The sequence below is a fragment of the Fusarium oxysporum genome, chromosome 2 (assembly GCF_000149955.1).
Source record: "Fusarium oxysporum f. sp. lycopersici 4287 chromosome 2, whole genome shotgun sequence".
Lineage (NCBI taxonomy): Eukaryota > Fungi > Ascomycota > Sordariomycetes > Hypocreales > Nectriaceae > Fusarium > Fusarium oxysporum.
In genome coordinates this window covers 125,248-151,439 of record NC_030987.1, presented here as the reverse complement: position 1 = coordinate 151,439, position 26,192 = coordinate 125,248, and the positions used below count along the sequence as shown (strand labels likewise).

The following is a 26,192-nucleotide window of genomic DNA, read 5'->3' as shown; positions in this document are numbered from 1 at the left end:
AAATTTCCCCCGTCGAGGTAAGTTGGAGAGGAATCCAATCTTTGTCAGCTCCTTATACCCTGTAACAAATAAACCCCACCATGCACTCGCGCTGAGGTATGGTGCACTCCCTCAGGGAGCAAGAAAAGTCCAGGCGTGGATATAGAATGCCAGAATAAACTCACCAAAGGGCCTCCTAAGCTTATGCTGATTTACCTAGGTCTTTTTGTCTCTGAGGGTCGAGGTCCCAAGTTTTCTTGCCTCACCAAGCACTCCATGTCATATCCTGGATGGGATTAGACCACATCAGGGCTAATTAATGAGGCTAAAACACATCTAGGCTTCTGGCGCCTCAAAGGTCTTCTAGAAGGGAGGTTATTTCCATTCTAGACAAATACCTTGTTTTATGGTTGTAAGGCTAAATGATGTTTACAGGTGCGACGCATTTGCTTTTGTCCTCTTGCAATTATTTAACCAAGATACTAAAATTCTGCTCTTTACTCTCCAAAATGTCATCCACCAAAGCCTTGATGTCATCTTCTTTTCCGCACTCTACGGCTTGGCTTCGGTCCCGAGAATGCAGGCGAGGTCTTGGCAATTAAAGGTCCGGACTAGAGGCGAGGTCGCGAAGGATGATTTTATTGCCGTCGCATCCGCGCTGGCCAATTGAGTCTTCTCACTTTAATGGCGCAGGTTGTTTCGAATGATGTGCGATTACTGTCAGCTTGAGGCATTTGTCGAGCTGAGCGAATCGTCCTGCCTGAAGCGGATAGCTGTTTGTTCAGTGGCTTGAGTCAACGTGGTAAAATATCTCCGACGCCTGGCTACAGTGCAACACTCAAATGTTTTCGTATTCTGGGCTTATTATAGCTATAAAACGTTAACGTTTGTTCATCTACGCCAAGTCTATTTATTCATCTCTTCATCTCGCAAATTACTTAAGTTATTCTATAAGACAACTCCTGCAAAATGAGTCAAACCAGTCTCGTCGAGTCTAGTTCTTCTGGCGAAGCTCCCCGTAATGCATTATCACTCCGACTAGAGGCGCCTTTCTTCTCCCAGGTATCCATTTCTCCCACCAAACAATCATTCAACATCCAGGGCCGCTACGTGTACGAAACAGAAGCCAGCCCAGCCACGCCAACTTATCACATCTCCAATCGCAATACCCAAGCCGGTAATCCGTGGCAGTTACAAATATGCCGCCTTTTACCAAGTGAAGTTCGTCGCCTTGGTGAGGCTACAGGAAACGACGCTTTCATCAGATACGATGATGATTTGACACTTTACTCTGGCGAAAAGATGAACATCCCCTTCAGTTTCGCCGCTGGTCTCGGTCCCACGCCGCTCATTGTTATCAGGGGCCAGAAGAGAGGAACTATTCAGGGAAGCATTGTGATGGAGAAGTCTGGAAGGTCATGCAAGTTCTACCACATGGTTCCTATCAAGCGCGCCTTGACCAAGGCGGAAGAGGACAGGATGCAGGCTCTCATGCATAAGCGGGGATACCGTGACTCTGATGATTGGAAGAAGAAGCTTTTGTTGACGGCGCAGGAGAACGCAACCAAGGTGGCAGAGTGGATTGATGAGTATGGCACTGTTGTTGCTGTTGAAAAAGATGATAAGCTGGAGTTTTCGGGAGAGATACAGACCGAGAAGAAGGATCTTGTTATTGCGTGCTGGGCTTGCAAGGGATTTGTACTAGACAAGACCACTTAGATAAGCATCAGACTGTTTGTCCTTAGACCGCGAGGCGGGATCGCTCGTTTGTGTCCTATGTGGTGAGTTTGAGATCTCGACGATAGGTCCAAATGCAAATAACAAATATTACTCATAAATTAGATCGTGTAGGTTGTTACTACTTGCAACAAGCGGGTGGACTGCCTCAAAAAAGAGAGACAAGTGCCACTATGGGAACGATATGCCAAAGATGCCTGAGGCTCATCCTATACTTGAGGGAAGATGTTATGAGACCTAATGATGCTTCCCAAGTCCCTTCAGTCCACGTTCATATATGGTCGTATTATACTTGGACATGATGAAACGTTTCGGAGAAGATTGAACATCCAATGAGCTATGCATTATCATCATAACTATGCTATTAAACGAAAAACCCAATTACTAGACGCTGTCCATATAGATCTTCCCTCTATACCGTCTGTAACTTTATGCTAAAACCACTCCATCTATACGCCGATTCTATTTTACAAACTCCCCGGTTACCAAGAAAGGTCCTTGGCTATTTTACCACATGAAAGACCAGAGCAGGAAGAGTAGAGGCTCTCATCTTGCTCAGTCTTGGTAGCAGACTTGTCAAGAATCTGCTGAGCGGGTCGAATCTCACGGCCAGCGACACCCTCGAGCTTGCGGTGGTGCTCGACTAGTTGATACACTTGGTTCTGGAACTGAAGAGGGGTCTGGTCAACGAGAACGCCGGCGCGGAGGTTCTTCTCGGCGGGGGCTTCTTGTTCGCTGGCTGTTTGCTGGAGGATCTCTTCGACCTTCTTGAAGTCGGACTCGCTGGCGCTCTTGTGTCGGTAGACTTCATACTGTAGTTGGGACTTTGTAGCTGATGTAGGGACACATCGCAAGAGGAAGAAGAAGTGAGGACTGAACTGGTTAGTCTTTGCTAGTCACAATTTGGCTGGTAGAGAACTTACGAGATGGTCATGGAGGCGTTGGGGAAGAAGAAGTCGTTGACAACAGATTTCTTCTCAGCGGCGTTCTCAAAGTTATCAATGTTACTACCAGTGCAAGACTTGTCGGCCAGAGTCTTCCAGTTGAAGCTGCTGGAGTCTTGCTTGACGTGGTCAAACTTGTAGTCATCAAAGTTGAAAGATCCATGGTTCGCTGATTGGCTGAGGTCCTCGCTCCATGGGTTCTCAGGCACGGCCTTGGCGTCCATGTTAATCCAGACAAAGCCCTTGGCATCGACGTGAGTGTGAAGAGGGAAGAGACCGTTCTTGGAGCGATCAAATCCGGGGAGATCCTGATACAGAGGCGCCTTGGCAAGCTGACCGTTCATACCGTAAGACCAGCCATGGTACTTGCAGGACAAGACGTTGTTCTGGCCATTATCCTTGACAACGACGGGAAAAGCACGGTGACGACAGATGTTGTGAAAGCCCCTGATAGTACCCTCTGCATTTCGTATGAGGAAGAAATCGAAACCAGCTTCAGCATATCGAACCCAGGCGCCAGTCTGGTCGAAGCGCATCTTGTGAGTGAGCAGGATCCATTTCTTTGAGAAGATGGCTCTTCGCTCAAGTTCGTAGATGTCGTCTGACTTGTACCATGTTGAGGGGAGGGGTTGAGTGAGGGGTGGAGCGGCGGGGATGGCTCTTGAGATAAGGTTTTCCTTCTGTGGTTTAGATAGTGTCTTCTTTGCGATGAGGGCGATAGCAGCCGCTATGGCGAAGAAGATGAGTGTACCGAGAGTCAACATGTTGCTGGGAGGTCAGAGTACCTTGGAGTGATGGATGTTTACCGATCAATCTGTCTACTGCTGGGGGGGGACATGTCAATCTATATATTTACTACGCGTGGAATTGATCTAGACCAGCCGACATTATGTTCCCATGGTCAACGCCACTTTCGCCCAAACAATGATAGAATGATTGCAAGATAAACGGGCATCCCGCTAAGCACCCGGTCATGTGATCGGTGATAAGGACATTTACTCTAGCCTCATCGACAAATGTCATTGACGGGATTGGGCGCAGATCAAGTGGACCATGGAGTTTCTTCCGCCCTTGAACGGTTCTACGCCGTCAACCCCGGGTCACATTCCCCTCTTGTATCGATATGTCCCCGGTCCAACGTGGCAGCGACGCATCAGCTGGTTGAAGCCATCAGCGGTACTTGTATTACAATTTCCTATCGCGTTCTAGGTTATCGCACCCCGCATCTTTCGACCTCCGCATTTCGCTCAGAGATACCGGACTTTTGTGTCCGTGCCCCGATGTTTCGGTCCCCGTATCGTGACGCAACCTTGATCGGCATCGGTAAATCGCAGCCGGTTGCGGGGGTTCTGCTATCTATGATTTCAACCAACAGCGCGCGTCCGTGGCACGGCATTTCAATTGCTTCTAGATAACAAACGTGGTGTTTTGTGTTCTGGACCTTTTCTAGAATTTTAATGTTACCTAAATATGCATCGCTTCCCGGAGTATCACCCGCCGCTATGCCAATAAATGGTAGCTTGCCGGCGACTGACAGCTCAGAAGGCACCAGCTGACTTCTATGGCGGCCCAATGCTTGACACCGCCGTTGCATTTATCCAAACACGGATTTATCTGCATCAAAGTAAGCCTTTGGTCTTGAGGGGTAATCGCAGTGAGGATCTGCCGTCGGTCTGCTTCCATCAACAGCAGAGTGGTATGGTAACTTTCTGTCGCGCCATAACATCCCGAGATCGGCCATTCTCCGCATTCGTATAAATATCTAAGGTGCGCTGCGATAAGCTTTCAGCTACAGAACTCAGCTCCAAATGTCTCATCTTGCTCCGTCATCGTATCGGGCGTGTACTGATTACCTGATGAAACAATTGACGACGACCTCATCGTCTAGGAAGTCCGAGCATGATCGAACAGGACTGGTGTGCAATTTTGGATCAGTAAAGACCAATTGATCACATATAAAGTGCAACTTTGTCGTCCTGACAAAGTTCTGATTGTGGACGACTTCTGTATAAAACAGAATGGACAATGCTGCGCGCGCAGGAATGGCAATACCATGCTGGCCAATAAGAGCGTATATTGTTGCAAGCCGTACAAACTCAGGCCGATATGTTGACATAACGGTTATTGCTCCTTTCGTTGTCATGACTTGATGATGATGGCATCAAAAGTTGTAGGAGGCCCAGTGTTACTCAATCCCACTCATGTCACAATGACATCGAGCTCTTTGTTATACCGAGCTATAGCCCTGATTGGACAATAACCCAGCTGAAAGATGCTGTCTTCATCTTGAACTCACAGAACTGGAAGTTAGTCTTCGCTCTCAGGCCATGTTTGGATTGTTTCCTGCCAAATAGGGGCGCTCATTAACTGCTTATCACTATGTTCAATGTACATTCCTCCCTATCGTTATATCTATCAGCAGGACTTTGCGATCTCGACACACAATGACCTAGAATATCCAACTATAGTGAGCACCCCATGCACTGTTCTATGGAATGAGTTGCAGGCAGTATGGATGGTTACGGTAGCATCTTAGTATCAACTTTGTATACACTCGATCCTAGAGAGCACAGCTTTAAGCAACATCTCGAAGCCGTTCCTTCTTGACACCGTCAACCGAAACTTGTCTTTTCTAGTCATGATACAGCTGCTTATATCTTATTCATCTAATCGGACACTTTCCCGAACTGAACCTCGGAAAATATATGTCTAGCGCCCGAAGTGCGCCAAACGAAGTTATCACTTTGCCAAGGCCAATGGAGTGGAGAGTGTCAGCTAAGTCAGACTATCCAGATGATCATGTTGTAACTAACTGGGAGGCGCAGGCAATCCGGCATGACGAGACTTGAGGTAGTCAGCAGTTTCTCTCATGCCAAAGGCATCATTCCACCAACATGGGCTACGGCTTTTATTCTACATAACTAACTAGTTGAGCAAGTATTACTGGTACATTATGGCTACGTGGGTACAAGATAACAGTTGATAGCGATGAAAGGACAAGCTAATGTCACAATGATTGAAGTGGCTGAAGATAATAATATGTATTGGTCTTCCGATTTATAGGAAGTACTCTATCTAAAGGACTCCGAAGCCGCTTAATAATGTATGTAACGAAGAAGTATTAACCCAGTGAGTTGATCCATGAAACCAGGGCGTCAGCCGTTGATATGGTCTTATTAAATGCCACTGGAAGCAAAGCCGATGTCAAGGCTACCAATTTACTTGGCGCAGACCTTGGCGTACAGGTTGACGGGGCTGGGGCAGCCGTAGACCTTCTTCATGCTGGGGGTGCTGTAGCACTTGGCATCGTTGGGCTTGCAGTCGAACTTCTCGCAACCCTCACCAGGGCTCAAGATGTTGTGCTTGTCAGCGAAGGGGTTGCCGAACTCAGTGCTCAACTCGTCTGGAGAAGAATGTCAGTGGTGTCATTTAGTCAAGGCAGAAGAGGGGAAGACCTACAGTAAACGTTGTTGGGCTGAGACTCGGAAGAGTAGCCGAAGAAGAGAGGCTTGGTGAGAGTTCGGGTGGTGGCGATCTTGATGGTAGAACCAGAGGCACGGAGATCCTCAGAGAATCGCTGGCCGGGCTTGACGGTGGTCAAGGGACCGGGAGCACCGCCGCCGTAGGGGAAGGACTGGACGTAGATGGTGTTGGTGCAGTCGTTGATGACATTAGCCTTGTTGGCAGCAGCAGCAGAGCCGAAGACGGCGGCGAGAGCGGTGAAAGCAGCGAACTTCATGGTGACGGTTTAGAGTTGGGTATGAAAAGGTTTGATGTGAGGAGTTGTGATGTAGAAGATTGAGAGTGAATGATGAGATGAGATGAGATGATTAAAGTAAACAGGAGCTGGGTAAATATATGCTTTTATATTATGTGAGAATCGGGATCTGACCTCTGGGCTTCTCGAATAGGATACGAAGTACTTTGCACTAGCTGCGCCCTAATATCACCTATACGAAGTATGATCCATCGTCTTGTCCGGAGAAACTCTGGCCTCGTGATTTCTGCGGGGTTGTCAAGATCAGCAAATGCAAGTTTGTCGACCGGAAATCTAACCCAATGCTGCAGTAGACAGCATGCCGAAACATCCGACTGCTCTGTGCGTCATGTTATTATCGCATGGGTTTTTTGCATTAAGAATTATGCTTAGCTCGTATTCACAGGGCGGGTGGGTTATTATTAGATGAGCCAGGGGCTGATCATGGCCCTACCCGTGCATCGTCCGCCCCGCTAGTGCTGAATTGGGATTATGCTTCTTTGTTGAGAGGTAAGGGGATTCTGCGAACGGACATTTCGACGTAATGGTCACAGCATGATTCACAAGAACGGGTATGTCATTTGTTCCTGACTCTGTGATTAGGTAGATCGGTGAATTTTGCGCAGCCTCAGCCGTGTACTGCATGCACAGAGAGGAACAATGACGACATTGTGCATCTATGAGGAACAGGTCTAATAAACAGGCGGTCTCACCGCGTTGTTAGTATGAGTGAGACTGACCGCTTAAACGTGCAGGCGCTGTAAAAACACGGACTGCTTTGTTCATGCACTTCCTCCAACATCACCATGGACTCATTTCCAGAAGGAACCAGACGATACACAGACCAGAAAGCTCAACAGAATTGCCGTGCCGAGCCAAGCCATTACGGGACTACCAAATCTTGAAAAAGTGGCAACTCGAGCGGGTCTGGACGTCATCGTGGACGCCGAGGCGGGGGAGGCTGGGCTCTGAGACACCGTTGGGTCCGGCAGACACTGAAAACTTGCCGTAATTTAAAGCCGAGTGGAACCATTAATGCACTGACTGTGTGCCCGGAATCTCGCGCACGAGCTGTAGCTATAGGGTATTTTTCACAAGTTCAACGTGACCATGACTCTCTCTTAGACTAGAACGTGGTTTTGAGTCGATGGTACATGTTATATCCGTAGTTCGTATTACAATTGACTTCCACCGTTAGGGTAACCTGCTCGTTCTAGAATTGGAGAAAAGAAGGTGATCGACCGACTTCCGAGCCTAACAGTTGATCCCGTGTGTAGCCTCATGGGTGCAGTGTTACATCACACCACTAACTTTTAGTCGTATTTTTAGCCAGTGAGTACCTTTATGGGTGATTCCTGCGTGGCTGAGGACCTTAAGTGCATGCATGATCAGCTTACTGCGTCAATAGCCTCATCACCAACATGTACTGGATTTGCATGCTGGTAAAATTCTTTGGAAATTATCTGCGTTAAGCTTCTGGGTCTTGTTAATTGACCACATTGATGACTGGCCAGCTGACTAAAACAAAATTTCGTTAATCATTTAAAATTACTGCATGGAATGCGACCAGCCATCTGATCGAGTTAGTAAGGCGCGAGATTATCTAGACGAGCTCGTATTAAGCTTAAAGCCAATACAATATTTTTTAAACAAAGCCGCATTGCACCAGGGATTTCGCTACTATTTAAAAAACCATCAGCGTCGTCTATAACATATACAGCAATCTTAAAAGGTGAAAAATCTAATCTTATTATTATATCACGCAAATCCTCAATATAACACTTTAAGAGTGTTTTCAAGTAGGTATTAACAGAGGGGTTATTTCGCATTTACAACAGAATAAGGCAATTCCAACAAGGTAGCACGAGGATTCGCGTATGAGAGTTATTAATCAAGTGCTGATGGAGTAGAGAATAAAGTATTTTAATTAGCCTGCATAGTTGCCCGACCTCCGATCCCGCCCCCATTGAGCATATTTGCTACTGCCAATCACGTTCACTTCAAACATCTCCAGTGCGATATTTTCAGATAAAGAGGTTAAACATTGAAGGGTAGGGGATCCCACGGATTTCCAACGGTCGTTGACCTTGTTTATTCGTAACCCTCGCGCGCTCGTCAGTGACGAGACCGCCTATTGTCCCGGTATCGCTGGGGTGTATCTCAACTGCGTAGAAAGGTCCTTTCTTGATGGTGCCCAACTTGTGATTCGGCCATGGCTTGCATCGCTAAAAACTTTGTTATATGGATTGAGGCCGCGTCGACAATCTCGAACAAAGCCATTCGAGGCACTCTTGTTGAATTAGTCAACTGTTTCCTACAGTTGGTTCTCATCTGCGCTAATATGTCTAGCAAGGCCACCGAGACGTGAATCTTTGAATAAGGATTGAGACCTGATGGAAATTTCGATGCGAAGGCTGGCAGGAGGCGGCCCAACATCTACTTTCTACGGTGACTGGAATCAATAATGATACGGGAATGAATGGAATGAGTTTCTCTACTTCTTGCCAACATGTCCCCGCCAGCGTCATACTAGCCCTCAGACTCATTGAAATACCGTCGTCCAGATTGATCATTTTAAGCCTTATATTGCAAGGAACCTGTTACCCACCACCAGAATACCAAGTCCTTCCTCCCAGCTTATAAAGGGCGTCATTCTGAAGATATTGTCTTATGGCTGACGCAGTCAGACATGTGGCGCCGGATCTCGCGACTAAAATCTTGGTGACGTGATTAAATGGGCCAGTTTCTCATAGCTGAAACGACAGAGACAGAGACATACTGAGGTTGGTGGAGGCACTAGCTTCTCAACACTTGAAACCTTTGTCTTGTATGCCTCCGTGTTCCAACGATTGACCATACTGCTTCAATACACACGAGGCGGCTTGATCTTTTTGTAGTTTTTCATAGACCACTGCTAAGGACCTGTTTGTTACTCCTTTGTGTCTTTCTTTTGTGTATCTCCAGTTCGTTTAGAATTCTTTTGATTCAGGCCAAAGAAGTTTTACCAGAGCTGCTGTTACTGGCGCAGATATAGCTGGAGAGATCTTCTGCCATATCCTGGAATACCATTAGACTGCTCCGTCATCTCGACGATAACCTGTTCTGTCTTCTCCAAAAAGGCAAGGCCCCTTCAACGATATTGTCATGTCCACCATATGGCCAAGCGATGTGTTCGGCGCCTCGCCTTCGAGGACAACTTTAATGCATATATTTACCTCGGACCCCCTGCGCTATTACCGTCGCCAGATATATTGAGCAGCCGCCTGTGAGCGCTGCCCTTGTCACAATTAAACTGCAAATGAGCAGCATTATTGCTACCGATCCCTAATGTTTGGTGCAGCGGTCTTAGTCTTAGCGGGTGAGGGTGCTTCCTAGAATCTAAACAGCAACGACAAGTACGCCGGCTTTATTTATAATAAGAATGGCGCTAGATAGACCATGATTACTAAACATAAATTAAATTCTCAGTAATCACCGAACTCTATTATCCCCTTACCACCGCGTTATCATAGAGTTGTATTTCGCGCCATTTGAGTTAATGCTAAGGTCGGGGCATTTAGAACCGGCGGAACAGTCGGAACTCTTAAAACATATGTCTTTGCCGAGGCTTGAGTAATCGTCGCCCGAAGCGATCTAAATAAATACCGCACGCCGATAGGAATGGGCTTTTCATTTATATTGTATGTTCTTTCTAGTTATCAAGCTATCGCGCAAGAGTAAGGTCAAGGCCCGATCTTCTTCCAATAGTACAATTTTTTCCGGTTGCTTGACACTCCAACACTGCAGTCATGTCAAACTCACATCTGCCCAATTCCCACCCAGACGTTACTCCAACATGGAGACCTTACAAATTCCCCAGAACCCCACTAGCTGATGCGATCAAAACGAGTCCAGTTGCAGACTCCGATGGACAGAGATATAGTGGCAGTGTCCCACCGGACTGGTGCGGCAATGGTGCGTTATTCGCCATACATCAATACAAAACATGTATTTAATGTTTGACTTCTAGGCGGACGGCGATTGGCAGCCCATGGCGGGTACTGTGCCACAGTTCTGATGATGACAGCGCAACAATATCATCATGACCAGCAGGGGAGCCTAGGGAACATGGAGCCTCTTAATATATCCGTGGAGTATCTCGAACCATTACCTCAGGGCCAATTCGAGATTGCTCTTGAAACTCTGAACATAGGTAAACGCACTTCGACGGTTGAAGCCACACTTAAATCGGTGGAGATCCATGAACACAAGGTCTGCGCTATTGCTATAGTAAGGCTTGGTACGTTGAAAGACGAGGGTCACGTCACCAACATACAACCTTCAGTCTGGCCATTACCAGATAGGACGAAGGATTGTACCCGATGGTCAGATGCCAGTTACTACTACATGAATCCCCCCGCGTCGACGGTAAGGATGTACACACCCAGTGGCGAGAATGCGCCGCTGTGGAGTGAAAGGTTCGGAGGGCAGAATACCAGATATCAGTGGGTGAAATTGGACAATGACGAAAAGTTCGGACTCGAGCACTTGCCTGTACTGGCGGACCTGGTAACCACTACATGTCGACTGTGTTGTGGCCAGAGCTAACCTATTTTATATTATAGGTTCCCCCAATCTTCCTCAACTACGTCGAGGATGGCATGGAAGCCGCCAGCAGTTGGGGTATACCCACCACCGCTCTGAACATTATGTTCCGTTCTGAAATTACTCCACAGGAGTGGCTTCTCACTCGAACCACAATGAAGAGACTACATGGTGGGAGGTTTGATATGAACATTGAGATCCTCGATGAAAGAGGACAACTTCTCGCTTCCTGCATGCAGATCTGTTCAGTAATACCTCTTGCAAAGTCCACTTCTAAGACTGCAGGAAAGCTTTAAAAACCCTACAGCAAAAAGAGATATTGAATGTAAATATATAAATAAAGAATTATAGGTATGTAGCTAAGACCTGTAATTATTATAATATATGCCCTTATTTATAACTTAAAGCTAATAATAACATTAAGTAGACCTAAGTAGTAATTAATATAGTTTAAAAGATATTTCAGGCTGATAAATCGTTAAGATTAAATAATATATTAATTCTAATACTACTACATATAAGATAGGGACATGTAAGCCAGGCCCTTGGCGTTTGGATTAATCTAATTGGTGTTTGTAGAGATTGCGGGGAAAAACAACTAGCTTGTTCCGATCCGATGACTGTTTAACTTTTCACACATTCAACATCTCGCCTTTGCCATCCTATGGATAAAGGAACTCGACGCAACATATTAAAGACGGGATATCCCCGGCAACGAGCTGTCGCAGCATGTTTGACATGTCGTGAACGAAAGCGCAAATGGTGCAGTCCCCCCACCCCCGGCCTCGGTAGCACCAATCCACGGCTTGTTACAGTAGTGACATGGTTGACCCTCTACTTACATTTCTTCAAAGCGATAACTTGCGACCAGTTTGTTCCTCCTGTGAACGGATAGGAGCTCGATGCGAGTATACCAGACAAGATGCTTCATCATTCGATCCCGCATCACTGCAAATTCTCGAACAATTATCCGTGATTGAGGGTTTAGTCAGAGGTATCCAACCTTCGACGTCTTTCGATTTCCCTACTGCAGCAGCTATTTCCAGCCACCAAGAGCAACAAAACTCACCTGCCGATGCACATCCTCTCCAAAATGACCTCGGCCCGGACACTGAACCCATCGTGCCAAGCCTGAACTTGGAAGCGAGTCGAGGATCCAACACCGATAGACTGCTCCAATGGCCTATATTCGACAAAGTTCTGTCCTCTCTGCCGCGCTTCAAGTTCTTTGACTCAAACAGTCAAGAATTCTTTACGTATCTTGACGATGCCGTACGTCAGACTGATGCCCCAGGTGCCCACTTGTCTTTGACCTCCGGTTCTGGTTCGGTCAATATTTCCACAGACAAGTCAGACATACAACAACTCGTTGACTCTTTCTTCCAAAGAGTCAACATCAAGAACCCCATACTCAGCCGCCAGGTAGTTGAAGAATACTGCCACCAGTATTATGAAAATGGACCCCAGTTCAATCTCGAGACTGGATTGGTGTTGTTGATATGTGCACTGGGGGCTGTAGCGGACGAGTTCAATCCACTCGATATGGGCCAAAGCCCGGCAAGCTCCGTTCAAACACCATCTCGGCTGGAACGACTAAAGCTGGGACATTGCTACTTCGCTGCTTCTGAGAAGAGACTGGGTGCTGCCATTTCAAGGGTTGATACACTTTCCATTCAGTGTTTGTGTCTTGCTGGGTGAGTCAGATCACTTGTCGAGTACGTGATGCGACTATAACTAAGACTTGTCATCGACCCAGCATCTATCATATGCATCTGATCAGACCTGTGCAGGCTTTGCGCCTGTTCCATGCAGCAGGGTCATCGCTCCAGATCCTCCTTTCTACCAAGTCTGCTGCCCTTCATTGCTACGAACTCTTGGACCAATTACTCACAATGCTACAGCAGCCAGTATTCGGTAAGAGGTACTTCCCAACTCATCTCCAGCCTATTTTGGACATGTTCTAAATCAGAAAGGTTTGCATATTGGTCATTGATTTAAAAGTCTTCTCGGAACTGACAGAACCAGTGAAAAACTTGCAGAAATGCCCCTCGGGATTCCCGCTCTAGGAGACCCTCCATCTCAAGATTCTTACCCTCCTTAGAATGACTGGGGCTTGGAGCTGGAGAATTCCAACGCTCCTCCAAGGAGCTGCTCCACTACACTAGCTGGCCTGTTTATACTTTCTCCCTGAGTCACCCAGGTGAGTCCTTTTCTATATATATTATTTAATTTTGATTCTTAGCTCCTTAAGCCTATATTATTTTATATATTATTTAACCTTTTTTTTAAGTTTATAAGTTAGCCTTAAAAGGCATATTTAAGTATCTCTGAAATCTAATATAATTTAAATACCTATTACCTCTTAGAAGATAAAGCTTTATTAAGTTAATATTATTATAATTAGCTGCCTTACTTATAGCCTAAACATAGCTCTATATAAGCCAGCTAGAGATATTATAATTTAAATTACTAAGTATAAGCTGCCTTATAAGTTAATTATTTTATATCTTTATCTTAGTTTTTATATAATAAATATTTAAAAGGAAGTTATAAATTAAAGAATAAATATAATTTTTAGAAACCTTAATATATATTTCTAGTATTATATAAAAAGCTAATAGTATTTATTATTATATAATTAAAAGTGGCCATAGATATAATCTTTTAACTATTAGCAAAGCTATTATATTTCTTAAAGTTAACTAGAATAATCCTAAGATACTATACTATCGCCTAGCAGAGCCTGGCCTAGAAGTATTAGCTTATCCAAATAACGTCCATATCTGCATGGCTATACATGCCTTACTCATCTTAGAGAGATAGACCTCTATCTACTACACATTACTTCCAATCGCACTTAATTCCAAGCATATAACTTCCCCCATCACACTCAGACATCTCACCCCACTCAGGGTCCTCCCAGCAACGAATGTCCGAAGCACCATCCTCACAGCTCAGCGTTCCCACAAGGTCAGAAGTCCCAGAGTAAATACATCCTTTGGCTGCGTGTGCGTCAAAGGCTGGGAGCTTGGTAGGAAACTTCAAATTGTTTTTGTCTCCCTCTGCGGGCGCCCTTGCAAGTATTTTTGCAGTACAAAAGTCTTTAATGGGCTCGTCAGGCGTGTCTTGGAAGGCCATCCACAGCGGTCCCATAGCAGTTTGCATTAACACTATGCGGACACGGTTATGATGAGAGGTAGCATCAGCTAACCAGCCTCTCAGCTGGCGTTGGTAATCCTCGGGGTAAACGGAGTTTCCCCAAAACCATGCACTTGAGTTGAATGGGACAACGTCTCGCTTCTTCCCAGGACCGTCCTCATCGTCAGGAGTTTGACATAAATCTTCATCTTGTGGGCCGGCGATAGTCACTTTCCCTTGAAGATCAATAGTCATGTCACCAGTCATAAAAAGACTCGGCCCATCGTCCACATCATCAAGTGTTATCGCCAAGGGAAGGTGAGGATACTTGCCAACAGCTTTCTGTACACATTTGGCCATTGCGTACATGGCGAAGCTATCAGCGTTTCTCCTGATGAAAAAGGCTGGGTCAAATTTGTACCTGGCGAGACCTTTATTCATCTCGGGGTCATAAATTAGCCGACGACGGTAAAAGCCCCCCTCATCAAGGAAATAAGCTCTAATATCGGTGATATGGTATGCTGGAAACACTCCAGAGGCCCAGTCAATGTGTAGCAACTCGTGGAACCAAATGCGTCCTAGATAATATTCTTAGCCTTGAGTCGTCATGGGTTGCTTACACGGTGATGGCACGCACCTTTGTTCCGGACATAGTTTCTGAGATCGGCCCGATGCTCAACCGGCAAGTCTTTCTTGCTGTTGTCCTTTATCACCTGATCAAGATTTGGTGTTTCAAAGTAAAGTGGACAAAAGTTGATACGAGCATATCCTGAATCCTTGTCTTTGTTGGTGGTATAAGCGATGGTAGAGGAGGTGCCGCCACAAGGACATTTGTCGTCAGGGTCATCACATCGGACATGAAGCCACCATTTAAATGGGTTGAAGCTACTGCCACCTCTGATTGTTACAACAGTGTCGATGATCTCTGAATCAAAATCAGCATTAACATATGATGAATAGAGAGCAGGAGGCCATACTCTTGATCGCAGCTTGCTCTTCTTCATTGATAAAAGGTGGAGCAAGATATTCGATAGCAGCTGCCTCATTCCAGTTCAGATTCTTCCCTTGGACTGCATCCATAATCTTCCAGGATTGCTGCCAGCCAGAGTAGATCGCCCGACTTTGAGCAGTGCTGCAACCCTGCCATCCAAACAGCCTCGTGGCCAAGTTAACGACATCTCGATCCGTGAAGTTATAGTGGCTGTCTAGCAGTGCAGCCTGGAAATTATCGATAGCTGCTTGGCGGTCTTTTTGAGTATCAGTTGGTGCAGCAAAGATAATATTACAAGTAAAGATAAGATGACAAGCCACTAAGGCAAAAAGCGAGGGAAGGGGTTTCATGATTCAGGCTCTGGCTACTGGGCTTTTGTGTAGGTATGAACTCTCTGATCTGTTGTTCATTATCACAGTCTGTCTTCATGCTTTATATAAGATTCAAATTCAAGCAAGTATATTGACCCATGCCCAGTTTGCCGCCGATATAATTGATAGAAACACATGCTGGTAAGCTGTGAGGCATACAGTTGGACAACCAACATGATCGGTAGTACTCAAATTTTGCCAAAACTCATATCTAATCTCAAGTATTTCTTAACACCATTGTAGAAAGAGATAATCACTCACAAGCCTTACCCTTACACAATGCAAGGGTATATGCAGTTAGTTGGTTTCGAGTTTCAGACATAGTCATCTGAGTTGTCCCTTGAGTCGACCAACAAAGAAATACATTGTAATGTAGCATCGTAATGGAGCCAGGGTTGGCACATACGAGGCACACAGCCCCGCTCTTCAAGACCTAGGGTGGATCAGCAGCATGTATCAGAGTCCGATGAAAGATATCTTCTCACGAAGAGGTTCGAACGTAAGATGGACAATAACCTAGTTACTGTGTACATAGACTAGATCTAGTATTATAAAAAAATTTCATAGTTGTATGCCGATGACATGCTGTATCGTGTGGCATGATCATCACTGAACATGGAATCCTGGGCCTCGTTGTTGGAGATCAGTATATTCTCTCGTGGCTTTTATGTTATTTTTATTTCTAACATAATCTACAGTAGTAATAAAGCCCCTGCCTGCAGAACAAGGATAAAGGGAATAAACGGCGTGTAAAAGTGGTCGAGTACTCGATTAGAGGCATGATTGATAGGAATGATATAAGTTGCTATTTTGGGATCTAAGTGCGGCCATACTGAAGCCCCTACCCTTTACAAGCGCATCCCATTCACCTCCTGGAACATCTTATTCGTAATTAACGTTTTACGCTCCGACTCTCTTAATCTAAACGATACTCACCGATTGCATAACGCTCATAGGTAACCAACAACCAACAACACTTAGTGGGCCGGGAGGAAGCCGGTGGATAATTTGATTCGCTGCATTTCTTGAAGAGCGCAGCCAACAATGGCTTGGCAGTAGCGGCACTTCCGGATGGCCTGATTTACTGGAGTTATTTGACTAAAAATATGTGACGAAGGAGCCAAGATGTTGGTTGTATTTCTTTCCCTTGTTTATTTCGGGTTCACAGTTTTCCTAAGCTCAGATTAAGGATTGTATGATGAGGGCGGTACGTCTCACTAAATCCTTTGAATGCACGAAACACGCCATGTGTGTTTCTAATCCTTCACGAGGCTGTTGGAGCGGAACCGATATCTTGAGGTCCTGGAAGCTTGACAAAGTGTGTGGCGACTACGGGAACGGAACATCCGATATTCCCAGAGGCTGATAATGCATAGTTACCCCTCTTCAGGCACCAACACCAAGCCTCCCCCATTCATCATCTTTACTTTTAGAACCAGATCTGATGTTTAAACACACAATTGTGTTCATATTAACCTCCCTCCTTCTTGAAATCTCTTGCACCACTTACCAACCTAACCAGCATATTCTTATTCCTGCACCGGAGGAAGACGCGTCTCAAATGCTGACAGAAGGCGGATGGGACGGTGATTTTGGTGTCACATCGTTTCCCCGATGTGATTTTGGCAGTCGTGTTGGCGGCGTTGTGCACGGCTGGCCAGCCAAGGGCGGCTTCTACGCCCACCTCTGCTCTGTGGCAGAGCTTGAGTTCTTGGGCCTCGACCGATTCAAGCCCTCCAATAAATCAGACGACCCTGAAAAAGAGGAAGCTCACTGCGCCAAAATGCGTCAGCTCGGAGCCAAATGGTTTCGCAACCCTGACCACCAACTACGCGCTGGAGAAAAGCTCCGAAACGGAGAACCAGATGCACCACTTCTATTTGTCGGTTGGCCCGCTGGTGGTGGTGTTTGGGTTATCCATACCACATTATCTCAATCCGCACGGAAGGGCTTGGGAAGAATCGGCAATGCTTTCACGATGGAGGAGCGCTGCAAGATGATTGAGCAGCTTGGGGGGAGATTTTATGCCGATCCGAAGGACTGCCCTCATTTGGACCTTGACGGTTTTCGGGAGGGGGCCAGGTAGTAGAAGCAAGGACTCCAAAATAATTGTTATTAGTCAGGGACCATATATAGGATATTAATCCTATGTAAGTTAGCAAATTACATCTCATTCATCTCACGACTATCGTTCAAAGTAATTTCAGCTCTTACTAGTTCCGAAATAACTACTGCCCCTTCTATTGGCTTATTAGCAGACTAAAGTAAGTATTATTAGCTCATTTCTTCTTCTATAGTTCCTGAGCTATATAAACAGTAGAGAGACCAGCCATTAACAACCAACATTGGAAAACATATTATATGCCATTCCAGTTATTTTCACAACGCCCTATGATATCTAAACGGCGTTAAGTTAGCCTATAGCATCCGCCACAGAACTCGGTTCACAGCAGCCAAGTCGAGCAACTACTCTCATCTTGGCTAGCCGCCCCCGGCTATCTAGGCACAAAACAAGGCAACATTCCGGGGGGAAAATGAAACAAGAAAGGAATAACTATCTATCTCTAGTCAGATTCTATCAGTATCATCAGGTAGCCCTCGCCGGCGGCGTTTCTTAAGCTAGGTTTTATCAAATCCTTGGGCAGACTAGTTCCAGGGTATTAAAACCCTGAATTAGACTAATCGGCTAAAGCGCCAAGGAACAGAGTAAACCACTTATCCTGCATAGCAGTTATCTTAGCAAATAACATAGTCCCTTATATAATATTTATATAGTTCATAAGGGCGATGATACTTATAAAGCACTTAGCATATAGTAACTGCTAATAGCCCACACGCTTAGTCTAAAATAGTAACCCAAGAAGGTATAAAAGGCCCTAAATTAAAAAGCTATTTTAATACTATTACCCCAGACCCTTCCCTGCCTTAGAATACAATATACTAATTTAATACCTATAGTTATAGTATTTCGGTTTAATCCAATAACAAACCCAAAGCTAATAGAACACGGCAGCACTGCAAGATCTATACATATAAAGTCCCACATCCTACTTAAACACTTTCTCCAAGTAGACATCTTAGCCGCCGTTCCCCAAACCTAGCATTAGCCTCTAAGTCCCTATATGCAAGTAGATAAGAATTTCACAATGAACACAATAGCTCCTATAAATAGTTTTATATTAATAGTACTAATATATAATAAAAAAGCTCTACTAAGTATAATAGCTTAGTTTAAGTTAACTAATAACTTAACTTAACTTTATCTCTAAATAAGTATTTACCTAATATTGATATAAGCTAGTAATAATAATAAATAGAAAAAGAGATTATTTATAGATCCTCTTAAAATCTTATACATGGCTATTCGATCTACTGGCCATAGGTTAGTCTCAGTGCGCTGTATTTATAAGGTGTTAGCAAAATGGCGACATTCAGCAATAGAGGAAATAGTAATGCATTTTTTAGTGGTTTAACTAGGAGAAGGGAATCTTTAACATTAGCCAGAAATTACAAAACTAATAATAATCATACTATCTACTTATACCTTCCGCCATAACACACTAGAAAATAATTAAATAGGAGGAATTATGCTATAGTCTCAGGCTAAGAACAATGATACATGACATTAATTATGTAAGCGTAAATATCTGCAAAGCCGGCGCCTCTTATGGCGAATGTGCAGCAATTAAGTGTGCATTTTAAGAAGTTGCTTAAGTCCCCTTTCAACATTGTTAAGGCGATGTTGAAGTCTATTCTTCATTGCTAGTAGGTCAGTCTTAGCAATGGTCGCGAGTTGATCTCGAGCTTCGATGGAAGTTCCACCTGAACTGATCCTTGATGCCACAAAGCTCTTAGGATCTAGGATTTCTTGAATTTGGGAGTGTGAGTACTCTTTCAAGGCCGGGTCCGTGATGAGATCGGCGCGCAGATCACTAGAGCAAACACCGGCCCGCTCATGTGAAGCAACAAGGTGCGCCACGCTCTCGTGAGCATGGCGGAAAATCATTCCATGGGAGGCAACGAGAGGATCCGCGACAGCGCTGGCAGTGGACCAATGTTGGCCGGATGACTTTTGCATAGCAGACAGATCAAACTCGACAGTAGCAATGACCTCGCGTAACAAAGAAATGGCCCCAGCCGTCTCGAAACATTGGCTGGGAAGAAGATTATGGATATAAGACTGGTCGACATCGGTTGAAGTGGCTGTGTGTATGACTCCGAGCTGGCTGGCAGACCAGCCAACAGCTGAGCCGGCAAGTCCCCGGATACGCTCGAGGACCATGGGGTTACGCTTCTGGGGCATCATGCTCGATGTGCCACACAAAGAGGAGTGGATCCGCACCAACCCTACTTCGCTGGAGGACCAGTAGTTGACGTCGGAGGCTAGACGGCTAATGCCGGAGAGCGTAGCGGCAAGCACGCCTGCGAGCTCGGCACCCATGTCGAGCGCAGCAAAACCGGCATCACGGGCATTGTAGACGGGGCGGTCGAAGCCGAGGTAGTGAGCCGTGGCAGTGCGATCGATGGGCCACGAGGTGCCGCTATAGGCAGCGCCTCCCAGTGGACTTAGGTTCAGTCGGTCGTATGCTTCGAAGAGTCGGGACAGGTTGCGTGATACGGCCCAATAATGAGCGTTGAGGTAATGATCGATGGTTGTAGGTTGAGAATGCTGCAAGTGAGTGTAGCCGGGCATCAGAGCGCCGGCGTAGTGCTCCGCAGTCTCTAGGATCTGGGAACCCAATGCAACGAGCCCTTGAATCACCTCCGTGAGACTTGCACGGTTGATGAGGCGCCAGTTTGTGGCCTTTTGATCGATACGGCTTCGGGCGCGTTGGATGTCGCGACCGCGCGGGCCCAGTTCGCGCTCCAGGTAGTTTTCAATCTGAAGGCCGAGAGTGCCCACTTCTGGCTTTGAGGCGAGCATCGAAGCCGTATCACCGGCTCGTAGGCTCAGCAGAGTCTTGACCATTTTTTGACCATGGTGGGCATCGAAGATGCCGGTGCGCGTGAGCATGACGGCGTGTGCAAGGTCAGTCAGCACATATTGGTGTATGCTGACAAGGTCATCGTCCAACTCAACCTTGTTCACGTGTGTGACCAGCAGCGACGATGCTCGAGTCTGGAGTCGCGCATCAGTGAGCGATGCGTGAGGGTGCTTTGCGTGTACTCTATTGCTCATCTCCTCGGTGAAGCAACTGTTAGTTATTATCGCCATGACTGAGACAATAGATACTATTGCCTTCACTTAAATGGGCAAGGCGGGGTTAGGAAGTCCTCGACACTCACCCCAACAACACATTATTCTTTTATGGCCATAGCATGTACATGGGTAAAAGACAGGTGCAGTAGGATATTAAATTCTGACGTTTTCCGCTATGCCGACACTCCCCGCAGCAAGACCCACCATCGAGAACTTGTGTTAGCCGCTATTCCGCGCCCCTGGCTGTGCTCCGCAGTAGCCTTGTGCTCTAAGTGAGCCACCCGAGGTATTGTCGTCAAGACATTCACGTATCTAAGTTTCATCAAGGTAAAATACACTTTAGGTTCTCTGAATCGCGACGACTTGGTGACTCTATCCTGCGCAGTAGGGGCTCTTCCTTCGAATCCACTCCCCATGACGCCAAAGCACAATCGGCGCCACAAGACAGATCAACATGGCTGTACCCGCAAGCAGACCATTTCCCCACGCAATCCCAAGACGCTTATACATAGCCGGCGCAAACAAAGGAAAGCTAAAACCAGCCATGGTACGGACAAAAGCTGCTGCTCCAGTCGCGCTGGCGGCATATCGCTCATACGAGTCAATGATGTACGTTTGAGCACATTGGAACGACAGAATTAGTCCCGCAGAAAAGATTGCTGTTCCGACATTTGGGATGATCCAGTGGAGTTTCAGATGTGCGGAGACCCCGTATAGAACGAGACCCGCTGGCGTGATAACCGCGGTTGGGAACATCAGGGGTACGCGAAATTCGGGTCGCCCAGGATGGTTATAACGAGTCTTGAGCATTGCATAAACCTTGGAGTGTTAGTGTAAGATTATAGGATGAGCGGAGGTTAAGTACCTTATCAATCAGGGGACCGGACACCTGAAGCCCGATGACAAATCCAATACCAAGAGAGACATAGTTCAAACTGGCGCGACCGGGTTCTTGGTTGTATTGTTGTTCCCAAACCATGGGAAAGGATGCAAAACTTGCGGCGTGTTAATTGGTGGCACTGTGTTTGGTATCAACCTTGTACACTCACACAAGATACATGAGGCCATACAAATATGCTCTGTACAGAGCCGTAATTTGTATAGCAGGCTGCGTAAAGAGCATCCTGAACGGTCTCTTCAAGTTGGTCAAGAGTAGAGAAAGGAATGTTCGATCTCTCTGTTCAAACTCGGTATGAAGAAGCCTGTTGCCAGTTATCTTGCGAAGCTTTCTGGCCTTGACCTTGAGAATCTTGGGTGGGTAAGTCTCTTGCAAGAACAGGAACGCGAGGATCTGAACCACAGCATCGGCTATGGAGACGACCCAAAATATCCAGCGCCAGTTCAGGTGCTGGGTGAGGTAGCCAGCAGCTTGAAGATCGTCAGCCTGAAGGTATTGTTGGGAGTTCAGATGCTTTACCTATGGGCCCGACAGCAGGCCCCAAGAATGGGGCAAGACTGTAGATGGCGGTCGCAGTTCCGCGTTCCTCCTTTCTCCAACAGTCGCTCAGCACGCCGCCTCCAAGCTAAGCTCAAGGGTTAGTAAATGGAGATTGGCAAAATATTATTCGGGCTCATACCGCCTGGGGTGCACTCCCACCAAGACCGCTCAAGAAGCGAAAGATGAGCATCTGCTCTTTGGTCTTCGAGAAGCCACATACAGTGTTGAAGATCAGATAGAACATGTTTGCAGACTGAAGAACAACAACTCTTCCAAACATCTCCGACAAGGGAGCGAGCAAAAAGGGACCAATTGCATAAGCCAAGAGGAAGATGGACATGAGAAGGTATGTCTCAAAGTCAGATGAGATCTTGAACTGTTTGGCCAAATCCGGCAAGGCTGGTGCCAGCATGGTTGAAGAGACTGGTGAGATGAATGTGAAGCAGGAGACAAGAATTGTCGAGAGCCATTTCTTGCGTTTGGTCCAATTGTGTGGATTGGAGGGATCATGGGGACCATCCCAGGTTACCTGACCATGCGTCAATGATCATAGTGGCCAAATGGTGCAGGGATAGGTAAATGGGTGATTGGCAAAAGCATGGTTGAGATAGAGGCCAACTTACCAGGTTCGGGTCCTCATCTTGAGGCAAGAGAAGAGGCTCAGGTGCTGGATGACGCTCCAAATCTTCAGACGACTTTCTAGATTGGTCTGACTGGCTCACGACATCAGGGTCTTCCGCAAGAGACGCCAGTGGCCTTGGACGACTCGAACGGTTCGAGTCATAACTTGTGTCTTGGTCATGGTTACGTATCAGCCAGGGGTAATTCTCACGCGACTTCTCATAGTTGACCAAGTCTTCGAGCATGGGACTCCAGGACCTCCAAAGAGAGGAACGAGAGCCAGCTCTTGAGAGCGCTGGAGTATTGCTTCTGCTCATTGCTTGCGGGACAATGGCGAATGGGGTAATTGACAAAGAAACGAAAGTCGTCTAGAATAACTTTAGAGACTACAAAGACTAATGATGAAACGAGAGAATGAGTAAGCGAATGGACTGTGATGCGTTGGATCCTATCATAGAAGTGCTGAGATGCTCAATATATGTTCACATTTTACAATTGTCCTACTCAAGAAAGCTGTATCTTGACCATGTTTGGCAACCAGCGCTAAGTTGTCCAAAGATAAAGGCGCAGCCTGCATAAGTGAAAAGAACAACTCGCCAAAACCACGCCACTCCACATCATCTTGCCGACTCGATGGCAGGAAAAGACTGTCATGACTACACAGCCTGAATGCGTCACTGCTGAGGCTACTGTCTAAGAACCTATGGTGGCTGGTGTATTTCCAGACGGGAATTTCTCGTATCGCTAGTTGAGTGATTACAGTGAATGACACTGGTTTCAGCTGTTAAATGCCCATGGTCGTCATTGGGGTGGCTTAGAAGTTTCGTTTCAACTTAGCTTGGTTGGTTTGGTGCCATCTCATTTGCTCAAGCAGCATCGCCAAGACCTAAGGGCGGAGATCACATCGCGCATCATCACGCCATGGGTGTCGGAACATTTTAAGATACCGAGTTGATTGCCTCCGGTTCCCAGGTTTTCAAAGAGCTCTAGCCCTGAAGTGCAATTTGTGCGCGGGTTCCAAATTCTGCAATATTGACTTCTCGCTTTCACCCCAGCGCTCACATGCCATATCTTCAGAGCAAATCGTGCGAACTCGCCAGCGGAAAATAAGCTTCTGTGAACTTCCCGCAGCCGAAGATCTGCTCCAGTGGTTTTTCTATAAATATGCCTTTCGCGCATGGTGTGTCTCTCGTTGATTGGTAGAAGCAGTGATTCACGGACCTTAGATAAGGGCCAAGCAATGACGGCGCCGTTAGCACGCAACCTTGATGACGTTTAGACTCAGCATTGCCCAGTCAAGCCACGAGACCTTGAATTAAGCTTAAATTTTATCCTTGTCACAGCTTCTATTGTCCTCCGCACCCCGACATGCCAAAGTCATTATCGAGCTGCCAAGTGATGATCTCCTCAGCCCTGCGATGAATGACGCGTCCCTTATCTCGACTCGCCTGATTGACGTCTCGAGGAAATTCGCCCTCTCAATGCATTCTATTTATGCCCAGTGGCTTGGGTGATCGCGTGACGCAAGCGCATTCCAGAGAAGCAGATTCCGAGCCGACATTCGTTTCATGACAGAGTGGCAGACGACCTGTTGCTATTCTGGGGCATGATTCTTCTGTGATACAGGCTAGTGCATCTTTCTTGTCGAGGCTGAGTGAGAAGAAGGGATCATTCACTAAATGAGACGCGGTAAATGGGCATAAATGAGATCCGAAACATGGCGATAGATAGTGAAGCATTGAAGTATATAATGATGCCGTATCCAGGCAGAGAAAGAAGCGATTCAGAACAATCAACAGCCTCATCTTCACATTCGCTTTGAAAAACTTTAGCTGAAAAGTTTCCATTCGCTGCAACAAGTCTATCGTTTATACAACATTAACCCCAATTCTTCAATTCTCTACAACTACGCACTCAAGTCCTTTGACACGAATAGAATGACAATGGGCTCCACTGTCGCTACACCAAGTATGAGAGTCCTCGTCTGTCCATCTGGCTTCAAGGGTAGCCTCCAGCCCAGTGAGGCTGCAGACTGTATTGAAGCGGGGATCCTCGCCGTTGAACCTAATGCCTCGGTCCGCAAGGTCCCATTGGTCGATGGAGGAGAAGGTTTCACCCAGGCCATTGTCACAGTAACAAGTGGTTCATTGCATCGAGTCCCTGTGGTCGGACCTGTAGGAGTTCAGATCACGTCATTCTTTGGTCTGCTGGGTCGCAAAGAGCATGAGCCAACCACGGCCGTCCTTGAAATGGCTGCTGCTGCTGGCCTGAGCTTAGTCCCGCCCAGTAGTCGCAATCCAGGCAAGACAACAACACTTGGTGTTGGCCAACTCATCCTTGCTGCCCTTGATGCTGGAGCCACCCGCATTCTGGTTGGATGCGGTGACTCTGGGACGTGTGATGGTGGTGCGGGGATGCTTCAAGCCCTAGGTGCAAGACTGCTTGACGTCCAAGGACGTGTTTTACCTTTAGCCGGAGGTGGCGAATCACTCTTGGACCTTGGTTCCATTGACCTTTCTGGAGTCGATAAACGTGTCTTCAAAGCCAAAATTGACGTTGCCGTGAATTGGCATAACGTGCTTTGCGGACCAGACGGAGTGGCAAATGTCTTTGGTCCCCAGAAAGGATCAACGCCAGAGCAGGCCGCTTGCCTCAGTCTTGCCATGGAAAAGTTGGCAGACGTTGCTACTGGCATTCTTTGTGACAAGAACGTACGACTGGCTCCTGGTGGTGGTGCTTCGGGAGGTCTTGGAACAGGCTTGCGCTTGGTAGGAGCTACACTCAGGCCCAGATACGAGGTCATTATGCAGTACATCAACCTGCACAGTATATTTGACGACTGCGATCTTGTACTCACTGCGGAGGGGGGCATTGACGATCAAACTCCGAGGGGTAAGATCCCTGCAGAAGTTGCCAGACTCGCAAAGAAACATGGACTTCCAGTGATTGCCATCGCTGGTACGATTGGGCAGGGCGCTAGAGTGAACTATGATATCGGGATTGATGCTTTTACATGTATTATTCAGCGTCCAATGAGTCTGGACGATGCGGTTTTGGAAGCGGAGAAATTGACAAGGGAGAGTGCCGAGACGGTCATGAGAATCGTTGTGGTTGGGCGGATGCTGGGCAAATCCCCTTGATGAGAAACGTGTTATCTGAGTTTATTTTTAACTTAGCTTAATTAGATGAATTTACGAGCGACGCAACTCTATTACTCAAACTATATACTTGTCCAAGTAGAAGGTTGTTTTGTTCGTATCAATGGCGATTACCTCGACGTTCCGGGCCTGAGGGGAATTCGCATGAAACCGCACGATTGGTCAGGCACTTTGGTAGAATGTCTAAATAGTGATCCTGGAGTTTTATTTGCAATTGAGACCTGTGGCTGAGGCGGACAGCTTATACTCACCACATGGAACTTAGTCCCTCCAG

General features: G+C 46.5%; 10 protein-coding genes across 14 annotated transcripts; 5 read left to right on the top strand and 5 right to left on the bottom strand.

Annotated features, from left to right (window-relative positions):
- Window positions 1–790: 790 nt before the first annotated feature.
- On the top strand, window positions 791–1,704 carry FOXG_05609 (uncharacterized protein). Its single transcript, XM_018384024.1, has one exon. The coding sequence runs from the start codon at window positions 949–951 to the stop codon at window positions 1,696–1,698; it is 750 nt and encodes a 249-aa protein (XP_018241041.1). The 5' UTR covers window positions 791–948; the 3' UTR covers window positions 1,699–1,704.
- Window positions 1,705–2,133: 429 nt separating this feature from the next.
- Window positions 2,134–3,610, bottom strand: FOXG_05608 (uncharacterized protein). The gene is made up of 2 exons (XM_018384023.1): window positions 2,640–3,610; window positions 2,134–2,589 (listed from the first exon to the last, which is right to left on the bottom strand). The coding sequence occupies exons 1-2, from the start codon at window positions 3,422–3,424 to the stop codon at window positions 2,199–2,201; spliced, it is 1,176 nt and encodes a 391-aa protein (XP_018241040.1). The 5' UTR covers window positions 3,425–3,610; the 3' UTR covers window positions 2,134–2,198.
- A 1,601-nt stretch (window positions 3,611–5,211) lies between these two features.
- Window positions 5,212–7,528, bottom strand: FOXG_05607 (uncharacterized protein). 2 transcript variants are annotated; one of them, XM_018384021.1, is made up of 3 exons: window positions 6,120–7,528; window positions 5,474–6,063; window positions 5,212–5,402 (listed from the first exon to the last, which is right to left on the bottom strand). In XM_018384021.1, the coding sequence occupies exons 1-2, from the start codon at window positions 6,397–6,399 to the stop codon at window positions 5,879–5,881; spliced, it is 465 nt and encodes a 154-aa protein (XP_018241038.1). In that variant the 5' UTR covers window positions 6,400–7,528; the 3' UTR covers window positions 5,212–5,402; window positions 5,474–5,878. The 2 variants fall into 2 exon arrangements, with proteins under 2 accessions (XP_018241038.1, XP_018241039.1); XM_018384022.1 differs by lacking the exon at window positions 5,212–5,402 and having other exon boundaries at window positions 5,629–6,063; window positions 6,120–6,664; window positions 6,717–7,528.
- A 2,524-nt stretch (window positions 7,529–10,052) lies between these two features.
- Window positions 10,053–11,378, top strand: FOXG_05606 (uncharacterized protein). The gene is made up of 3 exons (XM_018384020.1): window positions 10,053–10,371; window positions 10,427–10,965; window positions 11,022–11,378. Exons 1-3 carry the CDS (start codon window positions 10,206–10,208, stop codon window positions 11,295–11,297), a joined length of 981 nt encoding a protein of 326 aa, XP_018241037.1. The 5' UTR covers window positions 10,053–10,205; the 3' UTR covers window positions 11,298–11,378.
- Window positions 11,379–11,823: 445 nt separating this feature from the next.
- Window positions 11,824–13,191, top strand: FOXG_05605 (uncharacterized protein; the record flags this gene model as incomplete). 2 transcript variants are annotated; one of them, XM_018384018.1, is made up of 4 exons in its annotated part: window positions 11,824–12,695; window positions 12,758–12,847; window positions 12,903–12,974; window positions 13,027–13,191. In XM_018384018.1, the coding sequence occupies 4 exons, from the start codon at window positions 11,824–11,826 to the stop codon at window positions 13,100–13,102; spliced, it is 1,110 nt and encodes a 369-aa protein (XP_018241035.1). In that variant the 3' UTR covers window positions 13,103–13,191. The 2 variants fall into 2 exon arrangements, with proteins under 2 accessions (XP_018241035.1, XP_018241036.1); XM_018384019.1 differs by having other exon boundaries at window positions 12,903–12,922; window positions 13,027–13,072.
- Window positions 13,192–13,842: 651 nt separating this feature from the next.
- Window positions 13,843–15,480, bottom strand: FOXG_05604 (uncharacterized protein; the record flags this gene model as incomplete). The annotated part of the gene is made up of 3 exons (XM_018384017.1): window positions 13,843–14,717; window positions 14,777–15,064; window positions 15,117–15,480. The coding sequence occupies 3 exons, from the start codon at window positions 15,478–15,480 to the stop codon at window positions 13,843–13,845; spliced, it is 1,527 nt and encodes a 508-aa protein (XP_018241034.1).
- Window positions 15,481–16,666: 1,186 nt separating this feature from the next.
- On the top strand, window positions 16,667–17,758 carry FOXG_19080 (uncharacterized protein). 2 transcript variants are annotated; one of them, XM_018399266.1, is made up of 2 exons: window positions 16,667–16,708; window positions 16,878–17,758. In XM_018399266.1, exon 2 carries the CDS (start codon window positions 16,946–16,948, stop codon window positions 17,585–17,587), a length of 642 nt encoding a protein of 213 aa, XP_018241033.1. In that variant the 5' UTR covers window positions 16,667–16,708; window positions 16,878–16,945; the 3' UTR covers window positions 17,588–17,758. The 2 variants fall into 2 exon arrangements, with proteins under 2 accessions (XP_018241033.1, XP_018241032.1); XM_018399265.1 differs by having other exon boundaries at window positions 16,667–16,819.
- Window positions 17,759–19,105: 1,347 nt separating this feature from the next.
- On the bottom strand, window positions 19,106–20,716 carry FOXG_05603 (argininosuccinate lyase; the record flags this gene model as incomplete). Its single annotated transcript, XM_018384016.1, has 1 exon — window positions 19,106–20,716. One exon carries the CDS (start codon window positions 20,714–20,716, stop codon window positions 19,187–19,189), a length of 1,530 nt encoding a protein of 509 aa, XP_018241031.1. The 3' UTR covers window positions 19,106–19,186.
- Window positions 20,717–20,776: 60 nt separating this feature from the next.
- FOXG_05602 (uncharacterized protein) lies at window positions 20,777–23,291 on the bottom strand. Of its 2 annotated transcripts, XM_018384014.1 has the most exons (6): window positions 22,763–23,276; window positions 22,279–22,668; window positions 22,119–22,224; window positions 21,751–22,069; window positions 21,567–21,696; window positions 20,777–21,520 (listed from the first exon to the last, which is right to left on the bottom strand). In XM_018384014.1, exons 1-6 carry the CDS (start codon window positions 23,075–23,077, stop codon window positions 21,074–21,076), a joined length of 1,707 nt encoding a protein of 568 aa, XP_018241029.1. In that variant the 5' UTR covers window positions 23,078–23,276; the 3' UTR covers window positions 20,777–21,073. The 2 variants fall into 2 exon arrangements, with proteins under 2 accessions (XP_018241029.1, XP_018241030.1); XM_018384015.1 differs by lacking the exon at window positions 22,279–22,668 and having other exon boundaries at window positions 20,940–21,520; window positions 22,763–23,291.
- A 1,173-nt stretch (window positions 23,292–24,464) lies between these two features.
- Window positions 24,465–25,981, top strand: FOXG_05601 (glycerate kinase). Its single transcript, XM_018384013.1, has one exon. The coding sequence runs from the start codon at window positions 24,698–24,700 to the stop codon at window positions 25,898–25,900; it is 1,203 nt and encodes a 400-aa protein (XP_018241028.1). The 5' UTR covers window positions 24,465–24,697; the 3' UTR covers window positions 25,901–25,981.
- Window positions 25,982–26,192: the final 211 nt, after the last annotated feature.

Bases quoted from the DNA above. Each gene is read 5' to 3' on its own strand.
- FOXG_05609 (XM_018384024.1), top strand. From the start codon at position 949: ATGAGTCAAACCAGTCTCGTCGAGTCTAGTTCTTCTGGCGAAGCTCCC.
- FOXG_05607 (XM_018384021.1), bottom strand. From the start codon at position 6,399: ATGAAGTTCGCTGCTTTCACCGCTCTCGCCGCCGTCTTCGGCTCTGCT. The intron at 6,064-6,119 runs GTAGGTCTTCCC...ATTCTTCTCCAG, and splicing joins TCAGCCCAACAACGTTTACT to ACGAGTTGAGCACTGAGTTC.
- FOXG_05606 (XM_018384020.1), top strand. From the start codon at position 10,206: ATGTCAAACTCACATCTGCCCAATTCCCACCCAGACGTTACTCCAACA. The intron at 10,372-10,426 runs GTGCGTTATTCG...TTTGACTTCTAG, and splicing joins ACCGGACTGGTGCGGCAATG to GCGGACGGCGATTGGCAGCC. The intron at 10,966-11,021 runs GTAACCACTACA...TTTATATTATAG, and splicing joins TGCCTGTACTGGCGGACCTG to GTTCCCCCAATCTTCCTCAA.
- FOXG_19080 (XM_018399266.1), top strand. From the start codon at position 16,946: ATGTTTAAACACACAATTGTGTTCATATTAACCTCCCTCCTTCTTGAA.
- FOXG_05608 (XM_018384023.1), bottom strand. From the start codon at position 3,424: ATGTTGACTCTCGGTACACTCATCTTCTTCGCCATAGCGGCTGCTATC. The intron at 2,590-2,639 runs GTAAGTTCTCTA...TAACCAGTTCAG, and splicing joins AACGCCTCCATGACCATCTC to TCCTCACTTCTTCTTCCTCT.
- FOXG_05601 (XM_018384013.1), top strand. From the start codon at position 24,698: ATGACAATGGGCTCCACTGTCGCTACACCAAGTATGAGAGTCCTCGTC.
- FOXG_05602 (XM_018384014.1), bottom strand. From the start codon at position 23,077: ATGAGCAGAAGCAATACTCCAGCGCTCTCAAGAGCTGGCTCTCGTTCC. The intron at 21,697-21,750 runs GTGAGTGTACAA...ACACGCCGCAAG, and splicing joins TATGGCCTCATGTATCTTGT to TTTTGCATCCTTTCCCATGG. The intron at 21,521-21,566 runs GTACTTAACCTC...TAACACTCCAAG, and splicing joins CCGGTCCCCTGATTGATAAG to GTTTATGCAATGCTCAAGAC.